This window comes from Pantherophis guttatus, chromosome 3 (genome assembly GCF_059756535.1).
Source record: "Pantherophis guttatus breed Tessera chromosome 3, ASM5975653v1, whole genome shotgun sequence".
Taxonomy (NCBI): domain Eukaryota; kingdom Metazoa; phylum Chordata; class Lepidosauria; order Squamata; family Colubridae; genus Pantherophis; species Pantherophis guttatus.
The window spans coordinates 47,188,924-47,204,485 of NC_142065.1; the positions used below are offsets into that span (position 1 = coordinate 47,188,924).

General features: G+C 39.2%; 1 protein-coding gene across 2 annotated transcripts in view; it reads left to right on the forward strand.

The window, feature by feature from the left end:
- PIK3C2B (phosphatidylinositol-4-phosphate 3-kinase catalytic subunit type 2 beta) overlaps positions 1–15,562 on the forward strand; it is a 94,971-nt gene that overhangs the window by 62,094 nt on the left and 17,315 nt on the right. For both annotated transcript variants that reach the window (XM_034414485.3, XM_060687229.2), the window contains 5 exons: positions 1,612–1,723; positions 7,310–7,452; positions 12,638–12,826; positions 13,650–13,743; positions 14,883–14,977. In XM_034414485.3, the coding sequence (XP_034270376.3) occupies positions 1,612–1,723; positions 7,310–7,452; positions 12,638–12,826; positions 13,650–13,743; positions 14,883–14,977 (633 nt within the window). The remainder of the gene's footprint in view (positions 1–1,611; positions 1,724–7,309; positions 7,453–12,637; positions 12,827–13,649; positions 13,744–14,882; positions 14,978–15,562) is intronic.

The following is a 15,562-nucleotide window of genomic DNA, read 5'->3' on the forward strand; positions in this document are numbered from 1 at the left end:
AGACATTTTCGCCCTCCCAGGCCGCCAGAAGCACTCTGCAGTGCTCCACATGGCCTGTTTGTGCCTAAAATGGGTCAGGTTTTGGGCTCCCAAGACCTCCAGACGTCATATGTTTGCCCTCCCCAGCCCCCAGAAGCACTTGAGAGGCCAAAAACGGGCCCATTTTTGGTGAAAATGGGCCAAGATGAGCACTGCAGAGTGCTTCTGAGGGCCTGGAAGGGGAAAAATGCAACACGTGGAAGGCTTGGGAGCCCAAAAACGTTCCCCTTTTTGGCAAAACTGGGTTCATTTTTGGAGACAACGGAGCACTGCAGAGTGCTTCTGGGGGCCTGGGAGGGCAAAAATCTGATGCGTGGAGGCCAAAAACTATTTTTTTTCTTGTTTTCCTCCTGTAAATGTAGGTGCGTCTTATAGTCCAGTACGTCTTATAGTCCGAAAAATACAGTATATTCATTAGATACATTGATACCAAGGGGAAAAATTGCAAGGCCAAAAGGACATGATTTAATACCTTATTTTTAATTGAATCATTGGTGATAGAATCAAACTTTCAAATAATAAATGACCCAATGGTTCCTATTAATTGTTAGCCTTTTGTTGCTTAACACCTAAGCCACATGGGGACACATAAGGAGTTCGAGTGTATGTGATTCATGTATCCATGAAAAGATTGCCAAGAGAGACTTGCCTATCCACAAAATAGCCATAATGGTTGGGATGGTCATTCCTAAAACAATACTTCACTGGACTAGCCCCTCTTACCATATGTTCTATCTATAATTTTCAAGAGACATTCCTCAGAGAAATAGGATGTTTTCCTGGTTATTTTTTCTTTTAAAAATGTTTTACAAAATCAGATGGTTCAGGAAGCCTAGTGAGTTCTAGAAAAAAGTTTGGGGGCATGTAAGTTCCTACAGGCATCAAATTACCTATTTCTGATCTGGACCTATTTTGTTGGTAACTATCCCTTCAGGGAAGAAACGGTGGCCCAGAGAAAGCTGGCCAGGATGGCTCAAGTGACTGTGTGATTACCCAAGAGATATAAATATAGCAGCCAACATTCCCCTGTATGTTTTTTGCTGCAAAAGTAATCCAAGATTATTTTTAGATTTTGTCCTGTATACTACAAAATCAAGACGCAAATACCTGTCAATTTATAGAACTGAAAAAACTCATTAAATGTTAGGAAAATCTTTCTTGTGGTAAAAATGGTTCAATAGTGGAGCCAAATTACCAAGAGAATGGAGAGCTTTCCTCTGCTAAATATGTTCAACAAACATGCAGAGGCCACTTTTCTGGAGATACTTAATTTGGCTCCATTTCTATGATTCTAAGTAAACAAATAAATATTGGTCATCTACACCTGCAAATAATAATTATACTCAACAAAGTTGGATTAAAGGTCTGTTTCTATAGCTCTTTAATGAGTATTTTGAACTTCCTTTCAAACAGTGACATTGATATTGTCAGTATAACAAAGCAGTTTTGAGGGGTTTTTTTGGTAGATTCTGTTGGAATTGCTTCCTGTTCTAAATTAATATTGTACTTTATACAGGATCTGAATCTGCCATCAGTGAGTTAGCTTGTGTTTTTCTTTTCTTTTTTTCACAGAGTCCTGACTTGCGGAAGGAAACTCCTAGGTTTGTGGCCCGCAACTCAAGGTCCTTCTAGTACCAGATCAAGCGCTCCCAACTTTAACCAGCCTGATAGTGTTATTCTACAAGTGAGTTTCCTGCTACAGCTATGATTTTATGACCTAAATTCAGACAAGAGGAAGTTATAATGACACTATGTCCGCAGTCTGCTGTTCTACAAGCACCCCTACTGAGCTTAATTTAGAGTTCTCTTTCCAGAGATATACAATAACTGACTTGTGGAAATTTTGTACTGAGCTTGATTCAGGTGTTAATGAGGATTATGTTGTGTGACTTTCCAAACAGAATATCTTTGATTAATGTTAGTTGCAATCCAAAAGTATTGACATAGTATTCCAGCTTTTCAAAGGAAGGAAGGAAGAATCTATTCTCCTCCATAGTTTGTTTATACAGTAATGCAACATAGCAATTAAGATTCTTAATTGGGAATTAGGTTAGGACTGGGAATTCCCAAGTTCTAGTCAACCCTCGGTTATGGATGCTGGTGTCTTTGGGCCAGCTGACATCACAGGGAGTAGCAGCAGGGAGAAATGAAGGGACATTCCCTTACAAACTGCCTTAAGCGCTTGAGAAAAGTCAGGATGTCAAATATAACAAATAATCACCACTGCCACAATAACTAGTGTCCTTCAACATTGTCTGTGCTGGGTAGGACTAGTGGGAGTTTTATCGCATCATCTGGAGGGCCATACCTTCCCTATCCATGATGAAGGATACAGGGATAGCAATGCTGAAGGAAACTTCATTAGTTTTTTGGGTTTCAGGATTTACTTTTTAAATGAAGGAATAAGCAAAGACTCCATTATGAGCCAAGGAATGAGGAGAAGGAGGCCATATTTAAATGAAAAATAAAAATGTTGCGAGAATGTGCTCTTAATGTTAATAGTGTTTTACCCACACCCAGTAAAGGAGAATGCATATCTTTCCAAAAGCACAAGCAGATTTGCACTTGTTAATTTCAAAGATCTGCATATCTTAGATTTAAATATCTGAAGGGCTGTCATATAGAAAAGGGAGCATAGTATGTCTGCACAGTATTGCCCTAGAGGGCAGTACCAGAACAAATGTGTTAACGGTAGAACAGGCTGCCAAATGAAGTGTGAGTTCTCCATCAGGCAGAGAAGGATGAAGTTGCTTTAGGGCAAGAGTTTTCAAATATGATCAGCCTGTGAAATCTTTTTTTTTTTTTAATCTTATAGTTTCTGATCAAGAAGCAAAGCTTTAGAAAATTGGATGTGTTTGAATGAACTTTTTCTTCCTTTAGTTTCTCAGGAAGTCCTCCTCACAGAGCAGTTTGAAAAACCCTGAGTGAGTAAGGAGTTAGACCAGATGACCTTCACGGTCACTCCAACTCTATGATCCTTTGATTAATTTGTGTTCATAGATGGCCATTTAGAGAGTGTTACATTTTCAGTGGCATGGTGGGCGTGGTATGGCTTGGTGGGTGTGGCTTGGTGGGCATGGCAGGGGAAGGATATTGCAAAATCCCCACTCCTGGGGGAAGGATATTGCAAAATCTCCATTACCACCCCACTCTGGGGCCAGCCAGAGGTGGTATTTGCCGGTTCTCCAAACTACTCAAAATGTTCGCTACCAGTTCTCCAGACTGCTCAAAATTTCCACTACCGGTTCTCCAGAACCTGTCGAAACCTGCTGGATTTCACCCTGCTTTCTTGTGAATACATGAAGGGAAAAAAATCAATGCTGATATATAAGAAGCTTGATATAATTGTTCGCTGTTTCATAGAACTGTTTTCCTTTATGAGGGAGAGGCAGTGCTGTTTCTCTGGATCTTGATTCTCTTAATCATTCTGATTCTTCTCTTAATACCTATAATAACATAAAAATCCTTGTAATTTATAACATCTTAATGTGATTCCCAGTATTCGTACACTCAACAGCAACTATTTCTTCTTTTTCGATTGCTTCGTTGTCTCTTCCTTCTTTTCAACTCTAGTGGCTAACTTTCCTTCTCTCTCCTCCCCTGTGATCTTTCCACTGGTATTTGTGAATAGCATTTTGGCTATGAAATGAGATGGCAAAGTCTGCTGCTTAGGGTGTGGACAAAAGGAATGGAAGGCAAGGTAGAGATCGTTAAAGGCTTGGCAGACAGAGAGGAAATCCAGCTGGGCTGGTTTAAAAAAAAAAAATCTTCTCCCTTGGGCCATATCATGTACACACCACTGACTTGGAGTAAAAATGAGAATCATTACTGAGCATCTGACCTCACCCTGCTGTACTCCATTTACTTCCCTTCCCTGCTGCTGCAACTCCCTGACCTGCTTATTCAGTATTGATTTATTTGGCCTGCAACCAAGCAGTTAATTTTACTTTTCCACAGTTACTTACAAATCCATTGAGTTCTTCATGAATTAATGTATTGTTTTCATCAAAGCTGCTACTAGAGATGCGTTGAGCATGCAATAACAAGTGCATGTTCAATGCATTTATGTGGACATCGTATCTTTATCCATAATTGGATCTGGTTGAAACTTTCTAACCGACAAGAAACCTGATCGCATCTTTCATCTTGAAAAACTCAAAGGAAATACCTTGTTAATCTATATAACAGCAAAAAGGCTCAGATTCCACAAGAATTTTAAAGTCTTTGACAGACTGAGGCAATCCTAAAACACTGGCACTTAACTTCAGTTTGATTTTCTAAGTACTTCCAAAGATGAAGTGAGCAAAGAATCACACTGACAGAAAACAAAACACCCCAACTCCACAAAGGCAAAAAACATCACATGTTATGGGATGTCACATGATGAGATCGACTTTGACACCAGTGCTCTAGGACAATACAATAAAAGAGCACATTCATAATCTAGAGTTGTTCTTGGAATCATAGCTCTTGCTACAGGAGCTGTTGATGGCAGAGGCCAGGAAAGTCTTGGACCAACTTCATCTGATATTCCAGTTGCAGCCTTTCCTAGAACAGAACAAACTCAGAATATTCACTCATATCCTTGTCACCTCTTGCTTAGATTGCTGTAATTTGTTCTACATGGGGATATGTTTGAAGACTTTCCAGAAGCTGTATTTTGTGCAAAATGAAGCTACATGTGTGCTTACTGGTCAATCTCAACATAATACTATTACTATAGGGGCTGAATTAGTTACCAGATTATTTCGAAGTATATTCCAGTGGTGAAATCTAAACTGGTTTGTTACCGGTTTGCTGGCCGTGCATGCGCACTGTGTGGCAAACATGTGCTGTGTGCACATGCTCAGTGCGCACCAAAAACACACTACATGCACAGTGTGCACCAAAAGCATGCACTACATGTGCACGCGCATGCACAGTATGCACCAAAAGGAGGCTTGGGAAGGTAAGTAGAAGTGAGGGGGGGAATCAGCTGTGGTGCGCGATGTAGCTTCGCTAGAAAGCAGGATTTCCTGCTTTCTAGTGAAGCTAAACTGCGCTGCACAGCTGACCCCCTCTCCGCTGTTCTACTTACCTTCCCAAGCCTTCTTTTGGTGCATGCTGCGTGCACGCACATGCGCAGTACGTGCCAAAAGGAGGCTTAAAAAGGTAAGTAGAACAGTGGGGGGTGGGGGAAACCAGCTGTGGCTTTCTAGCAAAGCTGAACTGCACAGCACAGCTGATCGTCGGAAATACTTGTTCACCCGAACCAGTAGCTTTTTAAAGTGCCGGTTCAACCGAACCGGTAGCTAACTACCAGGTCCAGCTTTTTTTTTACTACTGGTTCGCCCGAACTGGAGCAAACTGGTAGCATTTCACCCTGGTATATTCCATATGTGGTTTAGGTCCTGGGCATTTTGGAGATCACCAGTCCCAGGTAAATTCAGTTTATCCAATCCAGATACTTACTGAAGTTACCAACCCAACAGAAAGTACAATGGGATAAGATACAGAAGTGAGCATTCTCAGTGGGGACATTCTCATCCTCTAGAAGAGCCTACCCCACAAGATAAGTGTGTCTCCTATTCTCCTGGCCATCTGGACACATGTCAGGATAATTTTCCTGGAAGATCTTTAGAGATTGAATGCCTTAAGCCAATCTTAGAACGTGAGAATCTAGTCACTCACTGGAATTGTTTAATGTGTTGTTACATATTGTTAGAATGCAGTCAGATTGAAGTGATGTGTATGTGAATGCATGAATATTCAAATTTCGTATTTATTATCTGTTTGCAATTCTTTCTTCAACATTCTAAACTAATATTAGCTAATAGATTGCAGGAGAAAAGGGGAGGATTGAAGTTAAAATTTGACTTTCTAGTAAAGTCATAAAGAGCCAGAACATGGATTCTGATCCAAAGGTTAATGATTCTCATAGCCACAGTGCTACATTAGTTTTCCAAAGCAACTTGCCCACTCTGGATCCTTTTTAATTAAGCCATATATCTAAACCCTAAATTATTTATTTAGTCTGTTTGTCTGTCTAGCATGCTATCTGATATTTCCACTAATTATGTATAAGAAATCCTGGAGATGATATGTCTGTCTAGAATATTTTTTATGCCTCTGAAGGAAGAATGGGCATGAAGAACAGCTGTGCATTTGTGGTATCTTAGATTAGCATTTACTATGGAGACAGGTCTGTTGGCATACTCGGAGCTGAATAGTACATTCCTTTTGCATATGGTGTGATGTGTATTGCCAGATTAGTGGTTATGCCAAATGCAGAGTTCAGATTAAACTTGGCAATACTCATTTACTTTTGTGCTAATATGGTGAATCACAGTTTGAATGCATGGTGTGTGGTTGCGCAGTCAGATGATTCAGTGTTTGCCGTTTCCCTAGTAACATTAGGATGGTCAGGCTAAAAGGATAGGAGGTTTGGCTTTAAGCCTTACTTAGATTCTTTTTCCTGGTTTATTCTTTGGCCTCCCTAATCTTCAAGCAGCTTCCAGAAACTGGAAACTTGGGTAGCTTGGCTTTACATTAATCCTATAAAGTTGACCCAACTCAAATCACTTTTCCCCCTCTCTTTCTTGCTTTGAAGAAAAATTACTTTTAAAAGCAACAAAATATGAGTGAAGGACAAGTATAAAAGCACTACAGTAATGGTCTATTCTAAATTGGATTAAGTAGAAATAGATACTGCTACATCTTGACTACTATTACTAGGAGGGGCCATGTAACTTGTTATCTATTTTTACCAGATACAATCTATAAAATAGATTAGTTCCAGAAGTACAGTGCATGATGTAACTCAGGTCAATATACTGACCTCCACATTATTCTACCTTCTGAAATGGATAATTAATGAACAAACTCGCATATTTTGGCAAGATAGACACCAGACGAAATAGAAAGACAGTAACATATTGCTTCAATTATGAGAAACCTTTTTCTCAAATTATTAGTAATTCTGTAGATTTTTGTACCACGTGGATATAGGGATAAATTAAGCAAGGTGAATAATTTAAGCTTCTAATGTTTCCCTTTTCTGTGAGACATGTCACAATCTCTGTGCTGTCTAAATTGCCACTCAGAATAGTAATATTCTAATACAACTGGGAAAAGCTAAGATGCTTTCAGGCTAGTTTCATGAAGCGATAGGAGAAAAGATTGCTTGCAATTAGATTCCCTTATAAATCAAGTGCATACATTTCCAATATCAAAGAACCATTTTTGGATGCTGATTAAGTCTCTGTACTATTCTCCTCTCTTTCTCTTGCAGATTGACTTTCCCAGCTCATCGTTTGAAATTAAGTTTACCAGCCCACCGGCAGCAGAGTTCAGTCCCAAGTACAAGTTCAACAGTCTTTTTGAGGGAGACCAGCGGAAACTAAAGGAGGTTATGCAGAAGGAATCACTTTATTGGTGAGAGGATGGAGTGTTCGTCCTGATCCATGTCCACCCAGGCTGTTGATGAAAGAAAGTTTGAAATGTTCATATTTTTGAGTAAGCCAGATGGCCTCAGGGGAGGAAGGTTGGGGTGCAAAACTGCAACTTCAGCAGACGTCCTACTTCCTTACCCAGAACCACTCATTCTCTGCTCAGAAGGAAGTGACAAGCAAGTGCTATCCACCTTCCTCCTCAAGAAGTGACTTCAGCTGACCTTTGTTTTTGTCAATAGAAAAACATGTCAGCCAAGTGACTTTTAATAAAATGCGTTATAATAGTTAGGAAAGGTGCTGTCAAACTCCTTCATTTTTTTTGCTACCATAGACTAATATGGCTTTCCTTCATTAATATAGCCAAACTCTTAAGCTTCTCGTTTTACGTCAAAAACCCCTCAAAAAACAGATCTTGGAACATAGCTCAGAAAATGTCATCAGGCAACTGAAGTTGTACATTTCTCCTTGAGTAATGTACCCATCTTGCTGCTGACATGTTTCCTTTTTCTGCATAGAATTTCTAAACAAGGCTAGCTAGATATTCAAATGGTCTGTATTTCACTTGTCAACTAGCCCCAGGCATTATGGGAACAGTGGGGCACAGTGTTGTATGTTTTAGCTTTCCCAGCTTATAGACCTCCATACAGTGGTGGGATTCAGCCAGTTCACACCACTTCGGGAGAACCGGTTGTTAACTTTCTGAGCAGTTTGGTGAACTGGTTGTTGGAAGAAATCATTAGGGCAGAGAACCGGTTGTTAAATTATTTGAATCCCACCACTGCCTCCATACATTTTGATCTACAAATATCACTGTCCTCAGCAAGCATAACCAACAAGGAAGTTTATCTGCAAACCAAGCCTGCAGAGTGGAATGGGTTCCATTCTTTCACTAGGAATGTTTCCTTTCCATAAAATAGCTATTCAAGAAATCATTTCTTACACCTGCCTACTTTGTTTTTACTGGAACTGATTACCCCTTCTTAGTTTTATAGCATTTTCCCCCCGATAGGTAGGAAGGATCAGGTGACATGAACTGCCCATGGGACTTACTGTTTTTACTTCACCCAAAAGCATGATGTGCATTAAATTGGATCAGGCAGCAAGGGAGTTAATCCCATTCATTTTTTTTTTCATGGTGCATACTTTGGGAAAGAAATACCCATTAACAGGAAATCCAGACTTGAGCCATCAGTTGTCCCCTTTCATACATGGAAGGAGGAAGATTATGATATATGTATACAGTATGTTGAAGAAATGATTTACAGAGTAACATAAGGTAAAAAGAGAAGTTTCCTATCCTGAGAAACATCTACACTAAAAGCCCACAGTAAGAATTCAAAAGGAAATAATAAATATTACACAATATTACACAATAAATGTGTAAATAAATATAATGTAAATGTATGTATTCGGTAGAAAAATGTAAATGTATGAAATGTAGAAAAATTGAACAAAAATAGATAATATGCATGTCGATACAGAAGGCTGTAAAAATAGCATATAATGTATTCGTCAGCGTTCCAGAAAACCCCAACTACAAGTAAAGACACGGAAGCAAACATTTTTCCAAAGGATGTGGTTCTTTCTGCAGGGGGGGACGCCTGTCAGCTTTGGAAGCCATATTAGGCCGGATTTGCTTCAACAGGTAGCTGAGCCCAGCCGCTCGTGGCTGTACAGTCACTGGGTTAATCACTTTCACTATGGGGAAGGGACCTAAGTATTTCGGTCCTAACATCTTACTCTTCAACCTCAAATGTAAGGATTTGATGGAAGATACACGTGATTTCCCACACATGAGAAGGTGGCAGCATTGAAGCCATATTAGGCCAGAAGCTTTAATGCTGCCAGTACTGTTATATTTGCCATGTTTTTTACTCTGTTTTTGTCCTTGTTCTTTTTTTTCTGTTTTTAAAAGTAAAAAGCTTAACAAAAACTATTTTTTAAAAAAAGACTTCAAAAGGAGATAAAAGTTCAGCAGAATTAAATTAAAAACCTATATATGAACCTATGCCAGGGATGATGAACCTTTTGGGCTTGATGTGTCAAAACTTCAGAAAAATGCCTGCCTTGAATTTGCTCATGTGTCATACACTACACCATCCCAGTCAAAAGAGAACTCTCTGGACCTCCTCTTCTCTGGACTCTCCTCTCCAGACCCTCTGGAAGTCACAAGAGAGGGCCCTGCTTTTGTAGAGTCTCAGAAAATCATGTGATTGGATGCCTCAGAAACTATGTGAGAGAAGGCCCTCTCACTTGTATTTCAGACTGTCTGGAGGTCTGGTGTGCCAACAAAAATATCATAGACTCGCCATCACCGGCCTATGTTCTGGTTTCATCTTCCTTTAAATTAGAAATGGAATTGGAAAAAATGATTTTCAATATGGTGCCTTCCAAATATTTTGTGATTGGAATTCTTGGAATTTCCAACCTTATTTTCAGTTATTTTGAGTTTTCAGGTCTTGAGCATGATGGCTGGGAATTCTGGGAATTGCAGGCCCAACATACTTGGAATTCCCTAGTTTGGGCTAATTTGTAATCATAGCCTTGAGTTATAGTCTCTGCACAAATTTCTAACTTTTGTTTTGTGCTTGTGGTGTGCTCTGTTGGCTTGGATGCTCTAGTGATGTGCTATATTTAAAGGACCCTTCTTAAAATTTCATTATTCCCTTATTATTTTTATTATAATACACAGTATTCTTCTTCTGTGGAATTTGTGTTTTAAAATGGGGTGAACCTGCAACAAGGGAGCTTTGTAATTAAAGGCAACAAACCCTTCAAAGTTTAATAGCTCTGTGCCTCTTCATGTTAGACAGGCTGGTGCTGCAATTACATTTTTATTGCTTCCCCTACCACCACCATTACCATAAATCTGGTTGGGGGGGGGAACAAGCCTTAGAACAGTGGAAATTCAGCAGACGGGGTATTGTTTGTCTGCACTATAAAAACTGAGTGAACAGAGGAGGCTATTATAGAGATAAGGGGTAGACTGGAAGCAACTACAGTCCCTGTTTCTCTAAGCTGTTAACTGCAATGTATTTTGGAAATATAGTATTTACACTACGTGGCATGATCATATCCATTAATTTTTTTACTATCTCCATAAATTTTTGCCACTACACTTGCAATGTCTCTCTATTTTAAGAGGAAGCAATTGTTCAGCAGTGTAAAGTAGACAAACAAGACCTTTCCTGATATTGCACAGGAGGCAATCACACATACTTTCCTGCCTGCTCTGGGTCATTGCTGGGGTGGGAGGTTCTCATGGGTGGGCAACAATTTCACTCTCCATCTTTGTTCTGGCCCCAGTGAATTAATTTCCTGGACACAACTAAAGAACACTTGTGGGAACAGAGCTAGCATTATTATATGTGATTGCCCCTCCTATCTAGCTTTGCCAAGGCCTCTGCAAGCTGCTTCCCCTCTTTTTCAAGCAACAATGCAATTGGGTTGAAATAGATGGATCTGGATCCTAACCACAGCCTATTATAACCCCAAGCTCCCTCCAGAGTTTCCCTGCCTTAAAGCACAGAAAGCTTGATTCCCGCAGGACTGGAAAACAATCTCCACCCCAGGAAACAGTTTCCATGAGTTTCAGTTGGAATGTTTTGAGAGAGATGGCCTTTTCCTCAGTGCTGAATAGCCACTGGTCAGAGTGGCTGTTTAAGCTTCCACCCCTTCTCCCAAAAGAGGACAGCGATTTCAATAAAATGTGCATATACTAGTTGATATGCAGTGATACAGAAGTAGAAGCCATTCCTTTAATTAAAAAATGCATAGAAGCCCACAAATGCTGCTTTCAGTAGGGTTTGATTTGGATCACATAAACAATATCTATGAGCATTTGCAGAGCATGTTTTCCTCTTCACTAAGTACAAACCATTGCCAGTCAGCTAAAATGGGGATGAACAGATCTTATAAGATACAACTTGCTGCAATTTTTGAGTAATCCTGACCTTCATACAGGAAATGTAACCTATGTTACTCCATTCAGAAGCATGTTGAACTGTTAGTATGAATTGTGGAAAGAAAAAGGCAGAGTTATATGCAAGACCAGAGATTGTTCACTATATGGAATGACCCATTACATGTAGTCCTCAATTTACAACCACAACTGGGAGTAAAATTTCCATGGTAAATTGTAGTCATAAATTGAATCAAACCGATTTTACAACAATTTTTATGGCAGTCAATAAGTGAATCACGTGGTGGTTAAGCAAATCCAGCTTCTTTAATGGGCATTTTTTTTTTGCCAGAGATCCTCAAAAAACGGTTGCAAATCATCATCAAGTGACTGCAGGATGCTGCAACCAGTTACAAATGCAAGTCAGTTGCCAACTGGCAACTTTGGGATTGGGATCACATGATACTCCTAGTTAGTGTAAGTACAGGTAGTAAGTCGCTTTTTTGAAGGACATCGCAAATTTGAATCTTCGTTAAACAAATGGGTTTTAAGTTGACGACTACCTGTACTTCTGCTAAGAAGCAGCTCCTTCCTGAACTTTGTACATGTCATAATTGATTGCAGCTTTTTTTTTGATAGTCCTTTCAGTGTCCTTTTAATCCCATTAGATAGGAGATGGAGTTGCTTCAGATTCTCTCATTAGCCATCTGATCCTGTCTTTTTTTCTTGGAAAGGAAATGATTTGGCTGCTAATTGAAATAGAATAGGATATTTTCACATGGATTTGCTGCTCTCTGGTGGTTACACACATGGCAAAATCTTTGTGATCTTGTGCGAACCAATCTCACGATATTTTTCTGCAAATAAAAATCAAATGGCACAGGCTGGTTTTATAATGGTTTTACATAGAGTATTTTAATACCATATAGTATTAAGATCACCTACAATGCATGCCACATTTTCTTAGTATGATACAGAGATTTTTTAAAAATAAGCTAATCCCTATCCATACATCCATAATCTAGTAAATATGATGAAAAAAGGAAGAGAATGGGGGTAGCAAAGCAAAAGCAAAAACAATTTTTGAAGTTGGAAGGAGCGAGCAGCCTAATCTTGACAGGTGAGTCTGTGTGCTTTTAATCTAAAAGTAGACCAAAAATTCACTCTGTCCATCAGTCAATGTCTAATTGCATAATTGTGAAAAATTTTCCATAAATGTTATTACATGGAGATTCTTTGTATCTCTTGTGTCTTTCTCTCATCCCAGGCTAACTGAAGCAGACAAAAAGAGATTATGGGAGAAGCGTTATTACTGCCATTCTGAGCCAGGTTCGCTGCCTCTGTTGCTTGCTAGTGCCCCAAGCTGGGAGTGGGCCTGCTTGCCTGATATCTATGCCCTGTTGAAACAATGGACATACATGAATCATCAAGATGCTCTTGGACTCTTACATGCAGCGTAAGTAAGCAAGTATTGGAAATGTTCAAAGTGCACAGTGAACAAATAGGGTAATCCTGGTTCTGCATTGTGTTTTGATCTTCCACCCTTGATTTTCCATCCATCTCCTCAATGCCGGCAGTTGGATTAATTTGTTCTTCTATACTAGCTCTTTAGGCTCAATCCTGTCTTAATTCATTTACAGTAAAATGTGTCAAACTCACTAAATAGAAGATGAATAAACGTATGAGACTTGGTTATCCATCGGACTGTTTGTCTCTTGTCATTTCTGTCCATCATGTTTTCTGATGGAATTGGCATGCTCTAGATCCCACCAATTGAACAATGCCATCTGATAGGCACTCAGGAAGTTGTACTACAATCTGTGCAGTGTTTGCCCTCTCAAATGACACGTTCCCTCCATCATTGATATGGCTTGCACCTTGACCTTATTCAAACAAGCCCTTAAAAGCTAGTTTATCACCAGGATTAGAGTAGGTGGCGAACCCCTTGCATACATGGTTGATTTGTGAGAATTTTGTATTTTTCTGTACAACTGATTTTCATGTTCTTACATATTACTATTTTTTAAATTATGTACTATGGCTACAGCAGAAGAATCCAATCTTCTTGGTTGTGAAAACACATTGTGGTAGTAATAACTGCTATACAGGGAGGGTCTTCACGAAATAGTTGCCATGGTGGCACAGACTGCAGTAAGAGATGGTATCATATAGGCGGTTCACTGGGTTACAGATATTGTTGAAAATGATTCTCAGTTTGGAGCTTGGGCATTGTGTCTAGTGAACATCTGTTGTAAACTCTCTTACTAATATGGCTGCAGGTTCCCAGATCAGGAAGTGAGAAGGACAGCTGTACAATGGATTGATTCCATAAGTGATGCTGAGCTATTAGATTATCTGCCCCAGTTGGTACAGGTGAGTCGATGTGCTTATTGAAAGAAGTGCCAAGGCCTTAGCTGGGAAATTATTGCTGTCAATTTGGGAACATGCCTACAAATGGCTTGTAACTCAATACAGGATTATGTCTAGCAAGGAAATCGCTATGCTAGAGTCTTTGTTTTAGGAACTGCTAGGGTAGCATTTCTCTAAATGATTAGGAATGTCATAGGTTCCAAAATTTTCAGGATTGTTGTTCCCTGAGAAATCAGTAGTAATGAGGTTATTTTGACCAAATAAGTCTGGCTAAAGAACAGACATTTTATAAGTAGATCATATCTTTCAGGACACTTCTTGTTTGGGGCTTTTGCTTTCATAGTTAATAATTTTCAGTTTTCTTTTTCCATGCTCTGGCACAGGATGGGCAAGTTCGCAAGTAGCCCCCATTTTTAAGTCCCAGATCCTCCCTAACAAAGTTCAGCAGTAAAATAGCAAATGTAGTTTCACGGGTTTATTTTTTTTCTTTTTCTTTTGAGAATAATAACTAGAATAAGATAGGTGGGAGAGATAATTTGCCTGCAAGATATTGATTTCTACTCTGAACTCCTCCAAGATTCCCCAGAGATAGATTAAAAAAATGTTCAGTTCTCCCAGCTTGTAAAATCTTGAACCATTCCTTCTCAACCCCTGCAGTCAAAATAGATTTTAAAAATTAAAATAAAATAAAGCTTCCACAAAGAAGCTAAGTTATTATGTTATTTTCACAGCTATGATGCAGATTGGAGTTATTCCCGCTACACTTGTTAAAATGACAAAGACTATTATATGTATGTGTGTAAATAATTATTTATAGATACTTTTTACTTTTTACTGTGCTGTAACACCTCTTGTTGTACAATCATAAAGGTGCTATCATGTTTTAAGTGTCCCCTCTTTTTAAGTGTAAAGAGTAAAGTAGTAATGGCATTCTATTAATGGATGTTTATGAGTATCTCCTTGGGGACTTTCCAAGCAGTTTATTGGGGAAAGCAATTTGTATTTTCTTGCATTGTGCACCACTGCCACATCTTTCTGTCTCCATGCTATTGTAGCTCATTGCAGGTTTTATAGCTTGTATCACTCTTCTTTTTTGTTTTTTGTTTTTTTTGCCAGAAAATCAATTTGTTTTCTTTTTCTAGGCTCTTAAGTATGAGTGCTACTTGGACAGTCCTTTGGTGCGGTTTCTTATGAAGCGAGCCATCTGTGATCTGAGGATCACTCACTATTTTTTCTGGTAATATTGGTGGGCATAATGAGGGTAGAATGAGATACATAAGAGGATAAGTGCTGATAGGGAAAAAGGAGACTCTAATTGCATTGTCACATCAGTATGAGTGAAAAATATGGAGTGTGCTGTAGTTTGCCCTGGTAATTTGGAGAGGGGTATAGTTTCTACACCCCTAAACTATGAAAACTAGCAGGGCAAACTACTTCATGCAAACAGGCAAAAAACAGCAACAAACCTCATGCAGACTTACAATAGTTCATTTAGTGACTGAAGTTACAAACACACGGAAAAAAGTGACTTATGACCATTTGTTTATGATCATTGCAGCATCTCCATGGTCACGTGATCAAAATTTAGACACTTAGCAACTGGCTCATGTTTATGACGGTTGCAGTGTCCCAGGTGACACTGCAGGTGATCATGTGATCACCTTTTGCGAACTTCTGACAAGCAAAAGTCAATGGGGAAACCAGATTCACTTAACCACTGTGTTACTAACTTAACAACTGCAGCGATTCATTTAACAGCCATGGTAACAAAGGTTGTAAAATGGAGTGAAATTCACTTAACAACTGTCTCATTTAGTAACAG